The sequence below is a fragment of the Magnolia sinica genome, chromosome 10 (assembly GCF_029962835.1).
Source record: "Magnolia sinica isolate HGM2019 chromosome 10, MsV1, whole genome shotgun sequence".
In the NCBI taxonomy this organism is placed as follows: Eukaryota; Viridiplantae; Streptophyta; class Magnoliopsida; order Magnoliales; family Magnoliaceae; genus Magnolia; species Magnolia sinica.
This window is the reverse complement of record NC_080582.1, coordinates 78,441,144-78,461,827: the sequence shown is the minus strand read 5'-3', so window position 1 is coordinate 78,461,827 and position 20,684 is coordinate 78,441,144. Positions and strand designations below refer to the sequence as shown.

Here is a 20,684-nt window from a genome sequence, read left to right as displayed (position 1 = left end):
CAGTAAGATTTTGAAGTTGCAGTTAAGGTAGTTTTGGAAATGCCTCAATGGCAAACTTGGCCCTAGCTGCTGACTGAACTGAGCCAAGCTGGCCAGTCAGGCTTGAAGAGCCGAGCCAAGTTTGAGCTGAGGTCAGCCACTGTTTGAGCTGAGCCGAGCTGAGGCCAGCTCTACTCGGTTCAACTCGAGGTACACACCTAATTGCAGCCTGTTTTTTGCCCCATGTGACCTTCATGGTTTGGCCAGCTTTTTTTCATGGCTCAAATGTTCCACGCAGCTAGAACGTGAAGATGGGTCCCAATGTGAAAGTTCACAAACGGTTTTGATTAAAAAGTTCCCCCAATATGGTCCACTCATTGGATGGGTGGCCAACTCATGTACACTGAATCAGAGCCGCTGATAATTTCTTTTTGAAGTATCTTTTTTTCTAGTACAGTTGGGCCATCTAAAAGGTGGACCGGCTTCACCCCATGCCAATAATTGAATTGCTTGACCTGGGGTGAGGCTAAAAGAGCCCATGGTTGTGGCTAAGAAGCCCAGCCAGCCACCCTTTGACTTGTCATCCGACCCGTTAATAAGGTCACACAGACCTGCAATGAAGGGAAAAAACAAATATCAGCTTGATTTAAAAAATTTTATGCCTCACGAGAAGTTTTTAATCGTCAATCATCACTGTTTCCTGTGGTGTGGTCCATCTGAGATTTTGGATCTACTGCAATTTTGGGCTCCTGCCCTAAATGAGCCGGTGAAACGGATGGATGGCATGGATATCCAGTATATACATCAAGGTGGGCTCCACGGTAAGGGCTGCACCGTGTTGGGTGAGGCCCGGGAAACACTCAGGCCTACCTTTAATGTATGTATTGTATACGGTATACCCAGTCCGTCCATCAATCTGAACCCTGAAATGAAGTGGATGCAAATCTCAAGTGAACCACATAGTGTAGGGGTTCAATAACTACCGTTAAAAACTTTTCCGTGGCCCACAAAAGTTTTGAATCAAGCTAATATTTGTGTTTTCCACACGTTAGATGGCAAATAAGCATTACGGTGGGAATTATGAATTTTTTAACGGTGGGCATGTTTACTGAGGTGTGGTCCACTTGAGATTTGAATTTGCTTCATTTTTAGGTTCATGCCCTAAAATGAGATGGAAAAACTGATCGACGGAATGGATATACGAAAAATGCATCAACGTGGGCCCTACGGTCATGGCGTCACCGACTCACCTAATTGGACGCGGATTAGCTACTGAACCTGACAGTAGCAAGTTTCGCCATTGAAGTGACGTCACCACGTTCTGTGGGCCCGCCATGATCTATGTGTGATATCCACACCGTTAATCCATTTGGATAGATCATTTTAGGGCATGAGACGAGTACTGAGGTAGATCCAGAGCTCAAAGTGGACCCACCACAGAAAACAGTGAGGACAATGACGCCTACCGTTGAAACCTTCATAGGGCCCACCATGATGTTTATTTGAGATCCAACCTATTTATAAGTTAACACAGATATCAGCTTAATTGAAAACTTCTGTGGACTCAAGATATTTTTAAGGGTATGCGTTCAATCCCCACTGTTTTCTGTGGTGGGGTCCACTTGAGATTTGGATCTGACTCATTCTTTGTCTCATGCTCTAAAATGATCTCTCCAAATGTATGGACGGTGTGGATACAAGATATACATCATGGTGGGGCCCACAGAACGTAGTGATACACTTTAGTAGCTGTTGTCAGGTTGAGTAGCTAATTCGCTCCCAAAAGTACAAAAAGAGCAAGAGCTGGGTCTCAACACGTCATAACTCCGCGGCAAGCTTTCCATATTTCAAAATTCGAATGTTCAATGGTCGGATTTGAAATGTTCAGATATCGAGAAATACAACAACGGTGGATATTCAACTGAAGTTTACTCGTCAGGACGGAAAGCTCGTGTACGGTGCGCAAAGACGCGGGCCGTAAGTCACGCAATTCCTCCCGTTTCGTATTTTCAGTTCATTTTTAGAGCAGAGCAGAGAAATGGGCCATGAGAATCAATATCATCATCATGCGGCGGTAGATGATCTGCAGAATCTGTTAACGAAAGCGAATAACGATCTGTCCGTCGTTCAACACCGCCTCGAGAAAGAATTCCAGAACACCTACCCCGATAATGTATTTACTCTCTCTCTCTCTCTCTCTCTCTCTCTGTTTTTTTTGTTTGCTCGATTCCACGTAATGATCCGAACCGTTCATCGTGAAGGTCCCACATGAGCTACATGGAAAGAATCTCATAGTTCAGTCGAGGGATTGTCCACTCTCTCTCTCTCTCCATTTTTTTTTTCTAGGGTTTGGTCTCACCAATATACAAATGTCGATTTGGGATTTCTTGATTTTGCTTCAGTATAACCGAACCGATTACCTTAAAGAGGATAACTCATCACATCGAGTGAGTCGGTGGCCCAACAAGTTGTGGTGCCGTACCATCTTCCCCGCTCATATATGTAGTAACATCCGTACAATGGAAACTGTGGGCCCCACCATGGAGATCACCCTTGTCGAGTGGCGGGCGAATACTAGTATGTTGAGTCAGACCATCGGCCGCCCAATGATTCCAACGGCGTGGTGCATCTGATGTGAGAAACAGCTTGATTTTTGTTCCAGATGATCTTCATGGTGGGGTCTACTGTATGTAGGTGGCATGTTTGTGGGGAAGATGGTATGGCACGGCAAGTTATTTCACATGCATTTTTTGGGTGGTTTTGGACTGTTTTTGTCTTAAACTTAGGGCCTGTTTGGATGCCTGTAACTTTTTTAAGTTGTAAGAAAGTTACATGTAACTTACTTACAGGTGTAAGTAAGTTACAGGTAATCCTGTTTGGATGTAAGTTGTAACTTACTTACAGGTAACTTTGTTTTTGTGTTTGGATAACTTGTAACTTTGTTACAGGTAATAAGTTGGATATTCACACTAGATAGAGTTGAAATAGAGAATCGTTAAAAAATCAGATTGACACATAAAAAAGATCGGGATAAAATTATTTCATTTTATTAAGCCCATGTAAATGAATAGTTTGGCCGATTCTTAGGCTAAACTAATCAACAGGAGGGCCATAAAAGTGGGCCCATGTTTTTAAAATGCTAGTAATGTGGGCAAAAAACTTAAGGTAACATATCCCAGCAAAAATTTTCATTTTCTTCACAAGATATGTTTAGAATGCTTTAAGGGAAAGAAAGTCAAAAACAAATAACAAATAACAACAATCCTATCATTCCTTACCCAAGAAATGGAAAGAAATAAGAACATCAATCTTAAATCATCAGAACCCACAAATGGAAACTGAAAAATAGATCCTCATTTTTAAAAAGAAAAAGAAAAGAAGTACATGAAAAGAAATTCATTACAACAATATCAATAGACCCAGATCTTCGGATCAATACCAAATAAATAAAAAAATAACAGAAGTCATGAAGGCTATGTGACGTGTTACGTGGGCCTACTATGATGTATTTGTTTCATCCATACCATCCATCCCTTATTCCAGAAAATTTTAAGTCATCAGCCTAGAAATAAGGTACATTAAAATTTCGGGTGGACCACATCACTGGAAACAATGTTGATTGAACACCCACCATTAAAAACTTTTGGTGGGCCACCAATGTTTTTGATCAAACTGATATTTGTTTTATTCCCTTCATCCAGGTTTTTATGACCTAATCAATAGCTTGGATGTGAAACAAACATTACAGTGGGCCCGAGTAGTTTTTTAATGGTGGACTTTTAATCTTTATTGTTTTCGGTGGTGTGGTCCACTTGAGATTTAGATATCCCTCGTTTTTGGAATCAAGCCCTAAAACGATCCAAAAGAATGGATGGACGGCATGGATAAAACAAATACAATATGGTGGGCCCCACAGATCATCTGCGTTATCCATGCCACCTCACCAAACTGCCTCCGTCAACGCACAAGAAGAAAGAAAAAAAAAAAAGGAAAGAAAGGAAAACGCAAAAGAGAGAAAAGGGGTTCGTACCTTGTGGAAGCTCGATGGGAGAGGGAGAAGGAGACTTGAGAGAGGGAAACAGATGTAGGTGCGATTCTTCCTAACGATTTTCATTTCAAAATTTTCAACCGTTACCTGTAACTTAGTTATAGGTAACTTGAAAAACGACTCCAGCGCCTTTAAGATTTTTGGCTCTTTCTCCTGTAACTTAGTTACAGGTTGAGAGAAAGTCATCTGTGACTTTCCTCCCCTAAACGCCAACTGTAACAAAGTCACTTGTGACTTACATACATTTTAGAAAAGTTACAGGCATCCAAACAGGCCCTTAGGTGAATCACCTGATAATTACTGGGTATTGCGCGTAGATGATATGGGACCTGACACCCCGATTTTAACCCTTTCTAAAAGCAGAGAAAAGGAATTATCCTAAATACAACTAGCTTTCACCCAGTTATGGTGTAATTGAATGTATTGGACACATGGAGAGTAGAAGATGCTTGTATGAACGGGCCACAAAATCTCACCCACCTTTAGTGGAGGATTAGGGCAAGATCACATTGATCATATGATCCTAACCACCTGAAGAATGGCTCTTCATCTCACAAGTGTTGATATTCCAAGACACTGATTATGATCATCAAAATCATCCATAGTGGGATCTTTTGGATGTACTGTGCTCATGATTGGATTCTCTTGTTACAACCGATCTAGATTATCCATTTTTGCAAGCTGCTGGTTGGATGGTTAAGATCATAGGTTGAAATCTTGAAAACTCGACTAGATTGGAAGCCTGTCTAGGAGCGTCAAGTCGAGTTACTCAGGATGAGTTTTTGCCAGTTTTGAACACCAAGAGTTGGTAATAGTTAATATTTGAAGTTGAGCTGACCGAGTCAACAAGTCTTGACCGAGTCAACAAGTCTTGACCGAGTCATGATGAAACTGATATTTTTATTTATTTATTTGAGTCTTGATGAAATGTGATCGAGATGCTTAATGAAATGTGATCGAGACAAATCAAAATTTTCCCTTTGATTTCTCAAATACTGGTAAGGATTGTTTGATAAGTCATAAATCAGATGGTAGCATGGTGGCCAAGGAATATTGGGTCTGACCAGAAGTTTGGTCCAGATCCACCATTAAACCATCCACATGTCCAATAGTTGCATGGTAATGGCTGTTACTAAATTGTAATTACAGTGGGTACTGTTATGCTTTACGTTACAGGGCTGTTACTCTTTATATATATATATATATATATATATATATATATATATATATATATATATATATATATATATATATATATATATATATATATATAATTGGGCCGTAATGGCCTGTATCGTAACGGTAATGAAAGTGCCTGTTGTACCATTGTTGAATACCTTGATTGTAATATGGTGCAAACCATTTGCATAGGATCATTGCCCACACATACACACTAAAATAAAAAATAAAAACTTGCAGCCCAAATTATAGTCTGCAGCATGTCCGCTATACATAGGTCTCAACCAATTGCAACCTTTCATTTTGTGGGCATTACTGTGGATGGCTATCAGAGAAAGAGTCCTACTGACTGGACAATCCAAAGGCTGCAAATTGATGACTAACTTGAAAAAATTCAATCGCTCACATCCAATATATGGACATTCCTCAATTGGATGGTTAGGATTTTCAGTTAGATTTGCTTTCTGCACAGGGCCATCCATAGAGGGCCCACTGAATGAACAGCACTGATTACCTACAGGTGAGCCCCAGGTAGGGTGGGATGCTAAGGTAGTCCCAAGGTCCAATAAACTTCCCTTTGTTGCAAATTATACCATCAACGTTGTTTCTTCTTTCCTTTTTTTAATATTTTTAAATGTACCATTCTTTCTGAAGAAATTGATTTTTTGCAGGTAAACCCATCAAAGCTTGTTTCTCGTATAAAGAAAATTCAGGATGACCTCTCGTCGTTGAAAGAGCAATGCCGCGAGCTCCTTGCTGCAAAGCAGGTTCTTTCCTCTTTTTCCTTTTGAAGGGTGGTCTGGATCTTGATTTTCTTCATGAATTTTCTGTTTTCCAGTTTTCCTTATTTGTACATGTGCATTAAAATGCAAGCATAGTTTATGTTGGGCGGGGCACTGAACCCAACTTGGTAAACTCATATGTTATCTGAAACCCGACTGACCCAATTTTCAACCTGACCTCATCAACAGATCAACCTGAGCCTGACCTATTTTAAGATTACCCACCTGAACCAGATCCCTGCCAACTGAACCTGGATTTTTGGATTTGGGTAATGAAACTTGATCCATACAATTGATATGAAGGTCCCCACCCTCCGATCACCCAAAACCCTTCCACATTCGAGTCATATGGGACTCAGCCCAAAGTGACCTGAATTTAAATTTGGCTACTGAAATCCAACCTGAACCCAAACTGAACCAACCCAACCCTAGTTAAAATTAGGTGGGTGAGTGGGATTTTGGTTGAGTCTGGTCCAAGTTGTAGCTCTATGTGCGTGCACATGCACACACAATCCAAGGATATGAGGAAATTTGTGCGTGTTAAGGGTACATGTATTAATTTTGGTAGATGCGTGCGCGCACACACACACACACACTTGTATTTAATATGATGCATATATTGATATCCAGTATTGCATGGATACCTAAAAGTTACAATTAACAGTATACCTTTCAAGAAGAAAAAAGAAGATATAGGTAACACTGTAACAGTACCTTGTTATATTGAGTTTGTTACTCCTTTTGAATTCCTAAGGATCTACTGTGTGAATAGAGTGTCAGCCAGGATAGCTAGACTTTGCGTTAATCATAGGATTCTGTGTCTTTATCCATATTTTATCTAGGCATCATAGCTAGCACTATAACTCACAATTCTATTCTCACATGAAGTTGGTTCATTCAATTGGATAAATTGAAGCCAAGCCATCTCTGGCTTGTTAGATGAGCTGGCAAAGACAATGCAGTGTGTGCAGTGTTGTAGTATCGGTATTGTTACATGTATTGCTGGATGGAGATACATAAACATGTATGATGTATCGATATCACGATACCTGGAAATGTATCACTGACTAAGGGAAACATGGGGAAAATGGTGAAATTTCTTAATGAAACTTTAGGAGATGTTAAAATACACATATTTGCATATTTAATTATCAAATAATTGTAAAAAAGATGCATAAACAATCAGTTTCCCTTTAATGGGGGCCTAAAAGCATGTAACGCTGACTGAGGGAAAGATTAAGGAACCAAGGGTAAAATGGTGGAAATTTTCAATGATACTTCAGGAGCAAGATGTTTCGTAACGGTAACGGTGGCCGTAACGGCTACCACCGTTACCTTTATGATATGGGGCATAACGGCTGCTATGACCTTGTAATGGCCGTTATGGTCTCTCTTATTTATTTTTTTATTTATTGAAAAAACCCTCGAAAAACCTGTTTTTGCCCCGTAATGTTGATTAAAAAGTATGAAAAACCTATATATGTCCTATAATAGACCATTACGGGGCTATTATGGCCTTTATAGGGGATGTAACGTGCCGTTAATGCCAATTACGGGTCATTTTTTTCCATAACTGCTGTTACGACCCCATAATGTGTAACGGTTGCCACCGTTACCTTTACGTAACGACCTTTACGGCCTTTACAGCACACCATGTTCAGGAGTTGTTAAAAGACGCATATTTAAGATTTTACTAATAGCAAAAAGGACGCAATTATCTATTCATCATCCATACATCTAATCATCCGTCCATCCATCCATCCATTCATCCAACCATCTATGCAGTGCATACATACATACACACACACATGTATGATCCATCCATCCATCCATCCATCCATGCATGCTGGATGCATATGCCTATACACACGTCCATCCATCCAACCAACCAATCAACCAACCATCCATCAATCCATCCATGCACGCATACATCCATCCATCCATGTATACATGCATACATCCATCCATCTATGTATGCATGCATACGTATACACACATACAAACATGCATTTCATCATACAACCAAGCACCCATAAAAAAATTGAAAAGGATTTTTTTTTTTATATTTTAATAAACAGAATTTTGGTGATATCAATATATTGGCCATATTATTGAAATATTGCCGATACATTGGCGATACAAGTGACACCTAGAATTTATGCAGTAAAAAACGTTGGTGATACCTTGCAATATATCACCGATACCTAGAATTTCAGATACTATTAGTGTTATCAATATCACGAGCTGGTGATAACGATAATATCACCAATACTCGGAACACTAAGTGTGTGGAAGTGATCCAGGGTTCAATCCCTAGTAGTGGTACCTTTAAAAAAAAAGCTGAAGTCAAGCCTTGAGTGGGTGCTGGAGCTGAGGTTTTAATCAAATAAGATTCAACCAAGGGAAACGTACGAATATATGAACAAATTGGTTGGACCTTAATTCTCATGTATTTAATTGTTTAGATCATTATATTATCTTTACAAATGTTAACATAACAATTTTCCTTGTCCAGAAATTATATTTGGGTCATGGACACAATGGCAAGAAGTTTTGACACAAATTTCCTAGGAACTCCTCCCGACTTTTGTACTGATTATGCCACTGCATGACATATTCAAATAACTATAACAAATGCCATGGATATGCACACAAATGGATTAACATGGGCATGTGCCATTTCTTTTTCCACCACCTTTACATCTTGCATATTTGATGAGTTTAGCTTGTTGAGAAATGAAAATAATCATTTGTGTCTGTAGGAAGAAGACTTTGGCAAGAATAGCGAATGCCAAGGTGTTCCATATTCGTCACGATATTACCGTAAAAGGCTTTACATATAGGTAACGGCCGTGATTGTTATGCGATATAGGGGTGAAATGGGACAATTAGTTTTTTGGGACTGTATCGGTCACTATAGGGGCCGTAACGGCCGTTACGGAGCATAATGATTGTTACCACCGTAATGGTCGAAAAACGACCACCTCTTTTTTCTATATAAATACATTTTTTCCACTTTTCTCATTTAAAAAACTTTCCTATGTCATTCTACAACAAATTTGCACCACTCTTACTATAATTTTTAGGATTAGAATAGTAGATTAAAGCGATATGGACGCAAAGAAGCTTTGAGGGCAATTTTTTCAAAAAATCGAAAAAAGTGGTCTATATTCATTTTTCCCTGATTTCTAATTCTAATGCTTGATTGTGATGCATAAACTTAGAGACTCATAGCTATGTTCATAAATTCGCCAGACGACCTAATACAACAGTCTCACCAAAGGATGTATTGTACGCTACCATAAACATGCTTTTTTAAAAAAAGAACATGGATTTGGAATATTTACATTATTGTAAGTTTTCTAGATCTTTTTTCAGAATTTTTGGGGCAATTTTTTTTTTTGAACCGTTACGGGGGTCCGTATCAACTTTTATAACTGATACCAATGGTGACTGTTATTGCCACCGTTACCAATACGGAATACCTTGGTGAACGCTCTCTATCAACTGAAATGGCATAACTATTTATTTGAGAGATGCATTTTCCTTCCCCTTTAAAATCTTGAAATAATGAAGTTCTTTGATTTTGTCCAAATTTCATTTAATAGCAAAATTTTGAAGAAAATAATATTTCCCCTAAAATCATGTCCCTAGGATTTCTTTGGCCTTTCAGAAGGAGCACGTAAGTTTCACTAGGTGTATTGTGCTTAATGTTTAGTTTTAGCCCTGGAGATTGGTTGGAATTGTGAATGATTGCATCATCTTTGTGCTGTAAATATTGAGATGCAGATTTATGGACAAATAGCTCATTGGAAAATGCTCTTTTCTTCAACTATGAGGTCTGTTCAAGACCAGCTTAACCACCAAAAAGAAAGAGAACCACATGCATATTGGAAATTAACACCATTCTTTCACATGCAGGATTTGATTGACGAGGCCAGGACAACTCTGGTTGGGAACAGAAGTTTATTGCAACGCATGCAAGCATCTTCCGGTCTCCCCATCACTAGCGACTCTGTTGACTTGGCGTACACAAATTTAAACCAGGTAACTTTGCAGCATTGATTCGCTTACAAGAGTAATTTGTTGCTTCATTTCAAAGTTTGCTCCTTAAGCTACTTTCTGCAATGTAAGAGTACATTTTGTCACATTTATGATTTGATTATGTGGTAAATTTTGTTTAGAAAGTTATAAGCTTAGGTTGAGCTGTGGGGAAAACTGCCCAACAGACCAATGGAATTTGCATTCTGTTTCAAGTGAGAACTACTTTACTGAAGAGCTTTTAGTAAAAAAAATTACCAATGTCAGAAGAGAAGAAAAGGAAGGATAAGTTTAAGAATGGTGGTCCTCGGTAGAAACACATCACTGCCAGGATGATATCGCTATCCTGAACACAGCTGTGGTCACACTGTGATTGGTTTCATTTATGGGAATGCATTCCAATAATCAAATATCTGCATCTAAGATTCTGAAATTCTTGTATATGCTCTGTATCTTGTCAGCACATGGGATCATGCATGTGTTAGGAATCTTTCTAGTTTGTGAAATGAACAGAATATATTTTATTCTAGCTGATTATGAATAGGTAAGAGTGATTGGGTGTAGTTACTATTTTGACTAAACCTGGCTAGTAGTGATTGTGCCAGCTGATCTGCAGCCTGGGTAAAGGAGGGTCGTTGCTAGATTGGCTGCCTATCGTTGAACTTTCATGAAATAAGCTTGAGAATTCTTGTTCGAAACTTGATGGTTGGCCAAAATAGCTGGGACGAGCCTATGGTGATGGTGATCTTGTCAGACAACTTACGGCACTGATGCTCATACTGGATAACTCCCAGATACTTAGATATGTGATAACCGAATCCTATTGCATTAGGTTCATTTGTCTTCATTCATATTCTCATCCAACATAAGGAATATTGTCAAAAGCTTCACTATGAAAACCAAACATTGATAGCCTGTCAAAAGTAGCATTCTAGATAGACTGGAAAAAAAGAATCTTGTTTAATAGTGGGCTCGCGTTTCATATAAAGAACAAAAAACTGAATATGAATAGCATGTCACAAAAAGGATTATCTGCATATGCATCCAGAGGAATTATATGATCATTGGTCTGATGTGCAGTATACTTGGGTTTTCAGTTTCTACACGTGAGGTCCATTGTTCAGTAAGCTAGGCTGGTACCCACTGGCTGGGCCGGGCCCTGAAAATCTCCTCAGTAGGATAACCCCAACCTTCAATTTTGGCCTGCAAATATAATGCTTGATAAGGGGAATGCAGCAAAGGTCCACATTCTACTGAAAAAGGCCCAAGTTTGGTGTCTAGGATCTTCAAATCTGGAAAGTTTTGGGGCATGGTTCATCCAGTGGGAAGCATCAGACTACTGGTTTGCATCACTGAAACACGGGTTCTGCCTGCACAAATTAATAACCCAATCATAGTGTGCATTTCCTTGACCCGAAGGTCAAATAATTCCTTCCCTTAATTGTTTCCTGGAGTTAAAGAAATGGAGAATCATATCCCCATTCTGTTCCTATTTCCATACTGCTATTTGTATGTGTAATTTAGCTCCGCAGTCTCTTTCTAATTTCATCGTGTTACTCTTTGCCAAGTGAATCTGTTTGGCGGTTGCATTTTCCAAATTGTGCTACAAAATTGCACTCTTTGCCAGCAAGCAACCAACAGCAACATCCAAGTTCAATGTCGTCATGGGCATTTACAGCAAGGCATTTGTGATACCAGATGGAAGTGTTGTCTTGGTATTACAAGCTTACTACGGGACCTTGCTACATTTCTTTCTTTAAAATGCACATTGCATACATGATTGAAGTCAAATCTTTCTTGAGTTTGAAAGTGTTATTTGTCACATTAAGGTCTTCTACGGATGTGAAAATATATTCTCTGGCTACATTACTAGGACGGGTGCATGTGATTTCATTCGAGGCACACTAGGTGTTAGTCGCAATGGAGAAAGATATTCGACATGCTAATCATCAACATCATTGCTGTTGTCATAGCCATGTGGGATTGGCTTTCTCATGATTGCTTAGCAAGAGTTTCACGATGGTGACCTAGTAGGTTGGTGCAGTTTGGAAGCGGAAGGAAGAAGAAATAAGAAGAAAGGAAGAAAGAAGAAGAGAGAAGAAGGAAGAGTTTTAGGAAAGAGAGACTTTCGTATGTTAGGTCCAAAGCCCTAACACACCCTTTGTATTATTAGAAAAGAGCCCTACTACATACTCCGGAGGAGCACAAAAGGAATGTGTACACTCACTAATGAAGTACATACATTATATTACACCTTTTCTATAGACCCACCTGACATCAATCCTCTTTTACCCGAGCTTGGAACTTGCTTGAGCATCTCTACCAAGCAGGGTTATTTGACATGTTGATACCCATTAAAAAAAGATATTTGATATGTTGACGCTTAGTTGCAGGATCTTCTAAGTAGGTGTTGCTCCGGTTCGAATCACGCTCCTGCTCTCGCTTTCTAGTCATTTATACCTGAAAACATTTTGAAATAGATGCTTCCCTGCTCCCAAATCTATTAGCGCTTTGCTCCATGTTTTATGCAACTATATGCTAACATATCCGTACAAACTACATCATACCATAATGGAGCGGAGACATGTATAGCATGATACTAGCAATGATTATATCACTCCTATGAAGTATCTATGTATGCATGCATGTGGGTATCCATGTGAATTGCTTTCTCCTGGCCTGGGTTGTGGACGTTTTCTGGCTAGGAGTGTGGGCTACTTCCTGGCCTGGGTTGTGGGTTTCTATCGTTTTCTTTTCCTTGCTTTCTCTGCAGGCTTAGGGTGAGAGTTTTTTGGCTTTTGTTGCTTCTTGTTTTTTGTGTTCCTGGCCCTTTGGAAGTAATAAAATCCTTGCTCATCTTCGGAAAAAAAGATCCAGTTTGCTTAGATGGTTAAAAAAGTTAGGTATTTTCAATCCTTCAAACTTGAATCAATGTATAAGTGTATTTGGATGGTTAAAAAGTTGATATATCTTCGCTGCTAACTACAACTTCAAAATGGATAAGCCTTGAGGCCCAACAATCAATAACCAGTAGTGCTCTGCATGCCGCAACCATCCGATTGTTAGTGCACTGAATGTTTTGATCAGTTATGGCAGAAATCCACAATAACTGATGACACCAGATCATTCCTCTATATAGTTTTGAAACCCATTGGTGCACCGGTGAGCATTTTGGTAAAATTATCGATCCTCTGTACTCTGTAGTTTGTGGACCCACCTTTGTGCATTTGTTATGAGCAATTAATGAAGACCTTTAATCTTGACTATTGTGTGCATCCATGCAGGTCATTGATGAGTGGACAGTTCAAATAAGGCCAAAGACAGGTAAGAAACCATGTCAAGTGCACCCTCTTCAATTTCAAGAGGCCTTACAGTAATGAAGCATTTCTTGTTCTCATTGATTGCAGGGGATGAGGAGCATTTTTCAGACTCGGAAGATATCAATCAGTTGCTCTTCTCAGCAATAGTTCAAAACAGCTAAAGAAAAAAGAGGAACGATGATGAATGGAAGTGATCTTGTCGGGCTTCCTGTTTTCAACTGCCTTTTAAAGTGAGTAGAACTGACCATTCCTCCCTCTCTCTCTCTCTCTCTCTCTCTCTCTCTCTCTCTCTCTCTCTCTCTCTTGTATATGTGAATTTGGTGAGTGTGAATTCCTATGTTGGCGTTCCTTTTTTTTTTCTCCCTATATAAATGTGGAAGATGGTGTGACTCACCTGTTTTATGACCTGAACCTTGCATGAACCTGCTACATTGGCACACGATGGATGTCTTCACATGCATTTGTGCTGTTCGGTTCCCTTTCTGGTTTGTTGAAGATGCAATCCTCCAGCTGGGAAATCAAGCAAGTTTCAGTAGCAACCTACTCATCAATTTCATTTGTACTAATATGGATGGATAAAAATGCACAACCCATTGTCCGCACTTAATATACATGTGTGATCAAGCTGATGAGTGGACTGTCCACACTCGATGTGCCAACAACGCATACCAGAGCAAAATCTGGACCATCCAGGCACTAAGTGGGTGCTAAAATGCAAATATGCATTCTCCTAAAACTGGGACCATGTACTGCTGGGTTGCATTTGCTAGAGTATGTTGAAAAGTACTGTGCGGAGTAGAGGGTAAGTAGGGTTAGTTTTGTGGAAACCTTTGTTTATGGATAACCGCATTGTACCCTACCCCATGGATAGAGCTGGGCATCGCGTTGAGTCAGACCGAGTTAGGGCTGACCTGACTCGACCCGGTTTGAAATAGACCTGACCCGAACTCGACCTGACTCGGTACAGAGTCTAGCATGCCTGACCCGATCCGAGCCCGAGTCTGGCTTGGACTAACCCAGAACGAGTTTGACCCGGTCACAGGTACTGAGTCGGGTCGGGTGTGGCGGGTATCTGTGGGCTGAAATCACTCCTCAGAACCTAGGTGCATATGCCGGAATTGCAGCCTCTCTATAAGCTACACGGCATCTCAGATCTGAAGTGTCAAATCTGGTTTTTTTTTTTTTTTTAAAAAATTATTTATTTATATGTATGAGTTGGGTTTCGGATCAAGTTGAGTTAGTATCGAGTTGGATTTTGGGTCGAATTAGTATCGAGTCGGATTTCGGGTCGAGTCAAGTCGAGTTACAGGGTTACCCGGACTTGACTCGGTTTGAGTTCGGATTGGATGAAGTCTACTTGGTTCGGATCGACTCACCCACTCGGTTTGGGTCGAGTGAGGTCTAAACAAGTTGGACAAGTTGAGTCTGCCGAGTCGAGTCGTCCCATAGACATTAGAGTAGGCTTTTGGGAAACTGTGTTGAATGGAAACCTGTAGTAAGTGATAGCTGCATTATATGGTGGAGACCTTTGATGTTCATGACTGCGGTCTTAGTGTTAGGTGATGTATTCCATGTATCTCCTCCATCTGGAGATTTAGTGTGACTGCCATCTTGAGGCAAGGCTTCTAGTTTAATCCTGGTTTCACCTTGGTTTTGGCCTTGAAACTCTAAAAAAATGGCTAGAAAAAGTTGGGATATTTACTGGAAATTTCTGCTGGAATTTGGATTTTACTAAATAATGCCTGCCTCGACTAATGGAAATTCTGAGGCAGTGCTTCTCGAGAGGAGCAATTACCAAAGTGCCCTTGTTTATTTTTAATTTTTTCTTTTAAAGGTTGCGAAGTTGAGAATTGTGGGGCAGTGTGGTATGCATATGATATTTAACCATCCAACAGATGCATCCTGCCATGATGATCAAATGAACTAAAATCTGGCTGATCTGATCATAAGGTGATCTACACCATGAAAAATAATATACACCATCCAAAAGCATCCAAATTCATGTGTAGCCTATCTGAAGATTTGATTGGCTAGAATTTTGGTTTGTGTAATTGTCATGGTAGGGTTTATATGTTGAATGAGTTGAATGTCATATGCATACCACATGGGCCCTGCTATTTTTGAGTTTTACAAATTTTAATGAAAAAGTGAAAAAGGGCATTTTGGTAATTGCACCTGTCGTGCAGAAGTTTTGATTCCTTGAGGCATTATTTGGTAAAATCCTAATTCCTGAGAAATTTTACAGTAAAAATCCCAAGTCTTCTGGTGCTCCGAGCTTGGTTGTTTGGAGAGATGGAGCTAAACAAGGCATATTGAAAACAGACATGGAATTCTTAAAAAATGGGAATATGTGAAGTACCATCGTGTTTCTATTATTTGGCTTGGAGAGCTCAAAAATGTTGAAAGGTCAATGGTAAAACAACGAGTGGTCTGTAACTTTGAAATTTTAACATCTAACATTTTTGTTAAACTAATTGATACTCAATCTTTTTTCGGGCTGGTTTGGAAGGTGGGATGGAATTGCATTTGGTCCCGTGCAAATTCCATCTAACATTTGAAAACAACGGGAATGATTGGATTAATCCAGGTATAATATCATACAATCCCATTAGTAGACATTGTGGAATTTTTGGTGGATTTCAAAATCCACTACATCTGTGGGCCCCATGTTGATGCATGTGTTTTATTCATGCTGGCTATCCAAATGCACCCTTTACATATGACATTCAAGTTGCACATTCATATAGGTGACCAGTATTAGTTTTGAAATCTTGTTCATGGATTGGAATTCCATGGTACACTAAATGTAGGTTTCACTTAATATCTTGTTTCTCTCAAAGGAAGAATTTGATCTCAAGTGTGGGATTGGATAGTTGAAATACGTTGGTATTTCTCGACATGCAATCATTGTGCAATAGTGGTGTTAATTCTATCTAATACAATTCCATACCATTTAATCTCACATACCAAACGGGCTAGAATTTTTACCACAAAATTGCTCAGTAGTTCAAAATTTACAACATAAAGCCTTTAAAAAAAAATTGTCTTTAAAGGAATGTTACAAAATTGCCCTTATTTGTTTTTTTTCTTGAGAAAGTGGTCAAGTTGAGAATTGTGGGGAAGATCTGTACTTGTTTCAAGTCCAACCCATCCAACAGATAAATCATATCACAAAGGTCTGGCAGATCCAACCGAGAGGTGCGCCATGCTACTCCAAAAGCATCCAAATTCACATGTAGCTTATCTTGATGATTCTATCGACCGCCTTCTTGGAGTGATCATCACAGTGGAGTGTCTATGTTGGACTGGTTGGTTGTAATACACATATACATGGGCCCTAAAATTCTCAACTTTATCACTTTTGAAAAAAAATATATATGGGGTAATTTAGTAATTTCACAGGACACTTTTAGGTAAAATCAGCATTTTGGAGGAATTTTGGGTAAAAATCCTCTTTTTTTTTTTTTTTTTTAAAAATATTTTATTAGTGGAACTTGGAATGAAAATGATTTTCATTCCTAATTTTTACGAAGAGGTTATGTGGATATACATAAAAAGAACTTTGTTATACCTACACGCTTGTATAAGTCAGCTAATACACATACTATCATATACCATTGTGGCAGACTGGCCCAATATCCAAGCTGTCCATCCAAAGGGAATCACTATGTGGATTTCCTAGCTCAAGAATGAGGTTAGTCTACTGATGAGGGGGGCCACAATTAACTGAACAAATGGTTGTGAAAAAATCAGCCGAATTTTAAGTTTTACTAATATCATAGCATGCCTAGTTAGTGGACGGCCTTTACCTTTTGGAAGTAGCATATGCATGGTTGGGGCTGTACATCGAGGCGAGTTGAGGTGGGCCAAGCTCAGCTCGACTCGTCCATGCTATACTCGAGTTGGAGCTTGAGCTTGCCCTCGAGCTCAACATTGAAGCTTGGCTTGTTTGCCAAACCTGTCGAGTCGAGTTCGAGTTGAGCTAGTGGTTCGAGTCGAGTCGAGTTTACCTTGAGTTGAGTCAAGCTTGTTCATATGTCAATTTGTTTGTGGTAGCCAAATGGGCTGAGCGAGCCTGAGAAGAGTCGCCGAGTCGGGATTGGGCGCGCGGGTTGCTCGAAAAAATCAAGAGAATGAGAGAAAGAAAGAGATAGAGAGGTGCAGAGAGTTTCGAGCTGCCGTGTTGGGTGCGGCTGTTCGGGCTGTGGCCGTGCAGCGGGCTGGTTGGTGGCTGCTCGTGTAGAGAGATAGAGAGGGATAGAGAGGGAATGAGGACGGACAATCAAGTAGAGTTTTTTACTTTTTACTTTTTAGTAAAAACTTTTATAAGTTACACACACACACACACACACACACGGAAACGCTCACCTGCGAACCAGTTAGTACGTGCTACGTACGAACTTTTTTGAGAACCCATTATACGTGATTTGGATCCAAAATCTGAACCGTTCATGTGAAGCAGCACGTCCTGAAACCCCTCAGGCCCAAGTTTTACTTTGATCTAAAACTTTGATGGGCCATGAAAAATGAAAACAGTTTCCTCCCTTGATTTGCATTTCTCATTTCTATGGCCCACCAGAATATTAGATCCGGGTGAAAATTTGTCACATGGGGTTTTATGGGATTCCACATCACATGGACCGTTCAGATTAGACACACATGGCACGTGTGCAAAGGTGCGCAGGGGAGCATGACTCTCTCTCTATATATATGTATATATTCGAGCTCGAGTTGAAATGCACCATGGTCAAACTTGGCTCGAACTCAACTCAACCTTTAGAAAACAAGCTTGACTTGCCCTGAATTGGCCTTTCAAGCCGAGTCAATCCGAGCAGACTCGAGCCAAGTCCGGCAAGCTTTTCGAGCTAGCTCGACTCGTGTACAGCCCTAGGATGGTGAGGTTCCGTTGATGGATGGAATGGATATTTCACCTAATTGCCATGCTGGTATCTGTGGTTGCGTGTGCATTATCTAACTAGTATACTGTGCATTAGCTAACTAGTACACGCGCGTGCTTAGCAACGCTCTTCGTAAAAATTGTTGAGAGGAACGAACCTTTCAGGGCCTCTGTGGGGCCATTGTGATGTATATGTTTTATCCACGCAGTCGATCTATTTTGACAGATCATTTTAGGGCATGAGCACAGAAACGAGGCAGATCGAAGGCTCCTACACCACAGGAAGCAGTAGGGATCGAACTCCTACCGTTGAGAGCTTCCTAGGGCCTACTGTAATGTTTATTTGCCATCCAACCCGTCCACAAGGTCACGTAGACTTGGATGAAGGGAAATAATAAATATCAGCTTGATCCAAAACTTTTGTGGCCCCCAAGAAGTTTTCAACAGCAGGAGTTCAATCTCCACTGCTTCCTATAATATGGTCTACTTGAGCCTTCAATCTACGTCCTTTCTGGGCTCATGCCCTAAAATGATCTTTCAAAATGGATGGACGGCATGAATAAAAGATATACATCACGGTGGGCCCCACAGAGCTAGAACTAAATCGGTGGGTGATACCCGGCCCACCTTGATGTATGTGTTGTATATCCACTCGGAAGTTGTTGGTGGGCCTTACTGAGGGTGAAGCCTTGCTTGTAAACCACACAAATCAGTCCATCCCAGCCGTCCCATTTGTGGGCATTAAACATACGGTTCAAAAAAGATTGTTGTCTGCTGGCAAAATCAGATGGTTAAGATTCATGTGATTGGTGCAGTGTTTTCTATGTTTTATCTACAATGGGCCATGATTGTTAAAGCATCCATTGCATTATGGAAATAAGTGGCTATCTAAGCCCTAGCACTGTAATTGCTGATTGGACATGGGCCATGATCAGGATGTTCTTGGGGTGATTTCAACGGCAGGCTAGTGTCCGCGATAGCAGGGTCTTGATGATTCTGCCCGTTCATCGATGGACCTTTTCCAGTTCAGTAAACTTTCCTATGGTCGGCATTCAACTGAACAGGGAACGGTTGCATGTGTTTCAACGCATGGTTATTACCTTGAGCTGTGTGGGGCCCACTATGATGTGTGAGTGCCATCCAACCCGTTCATTAGATGTGCCCCTCAATGTTAGGCCTGGATCTCTAAATCCATGCTGATCCATAACTCAAGGGCATCACACCAAGCAGAAAAGTGGAGGATAATGGGGAAGGGATGCCCACCGTGGAAACTCCCAGATGAATGTGGGGCCCACCATGTTGTTTATATATTATCCAACGCATTCATAAGTTGCTCTACGCGATTAAGGGATAAAAAAAAAACTAAGGCATTTGGAAATTTAGTTGGGCCATGACAAGTGACTATATAGGCTATAGGCATATGACTCTACATTTTTCCCTGGCTGTCCCACTTGAGATCTCAAACAGGGAAGATTCTTCGGATGTGCGGTGCCAATGAGGAGTCTCACTAGATGAACGGTTTGGATTCTATGTACACACAAGGTGGATCCTACACAGCTTGAATGTATGGTAATTATCATGCATTCAAACGCATGTGATTATTTCTTCCACCGGAAAGTAGGGTGGCAATGGGCCAGGCCAGGGCCAGCCTCTGCCTTGCCCTAGCACGGTTCATAGAGCTTGGCACGGGACGACTGGATTCAGCAGACTCGATTTCTCCAACTCGTTTAGAACTGACTCGACGTGAATGGAGCAGACTCATTCAATTTGAACTCAAACCGAGTCAAGTTCGGGTCATGCAGTAACTCAACTTGACTTGGCCCTGAAATCCAACTTGGTACTGACTCGACTTGATCAAAAACCTGACCCGGACTCGGATCCAGTCATGCTGGACTTAGTACTGAGTTGGGTCGAGTTCCGGTCAGGTTTATTTCAAAACCAGGTTGAGTTGGGTCAGCCCTAACTCGGTCCGACTCGACTCAATGCCCAGCTCTAGTCCAGACTCTAATGGCACACTATTAGAGTTTTTTTTTTTTTTTTGTTTTTTCACACAGGCCACCACAAACTCAGGCCTTAGTGGGATTTCACCACCTAAGGGTGCTCAAACCCTTGACCAGGTGTTGAAACTCCTAAGAGTTTACCACTGGAGCAAGAGCAAGGACCCAATCACACTACTTGAGTTTTTCATATTATTATATATACTAGCATATGGATTCTATAGTCTATATTACTAATACCTATGTCCTGAGACAGGCTATTCATCATTGGCCATGACCTGACCTATCTTTTAAGCCCTAGTCCAACCTCTGGGCCTTAGTTTAGTGGTCTAAGCCTTGCAGTCATCTGCATACAGACTCACCAGACCGTCTGGATTACCGGTCCATAGGCCTGGTGAATTCAAGTTCTTGTAGGTTAAAGCAATGTGGGGCCATTGAGAT

The 20,684-nt window shown here is 40.5% G+C and overlaps 1 protein-coding gene across 2 annotated transcripts; it reads left to right on the top strand.

Annotated features, from left to right (window-relative positions):
- Positions 1 to 1,802: 1,802 nt before the first annotated feature.
- On the top strand, positions 1,803 to 17,055 carry LOC131217081 (uncharacterized). 2 transcript variants are annotated; one of them, XR_009157194.1, is made up of 6 exons: positions 1,803 to 2,152; positions 5,878 to 5,973; positions 9,910 to 10,035; positions 13,314 to 13,353; positions 13,437 to 13,579; positions 16,976 to 17,055. XR_009157194.1 is itself a non-coding variant. In XM_058211825.1 (5 exons), the coding sequence occupies exons 1-5, from the start codon at positions 2,018 to 2,020 to the stop codon at positions 13,508 to 13,510; spliced, it is 471 nt and encodes a 156-aa protein (XP_058067808.1). In that variant the 5' UTR covers positions 1,803 to 2,017; the 3' UTR covers positions 13,511 to 13,604. The 2 variants fall into 2 exon arrangements, 1 of the variants encoding a protein (XP_058067808.1); XM_058211825.1 differs by lacking the exon at positions 16,976 to 17,055 and having other exon boundaries at positions 13,437 to 13,604.
- Positions 17,056 to 20,684: the final 3,629 nt, after the last annotated feature.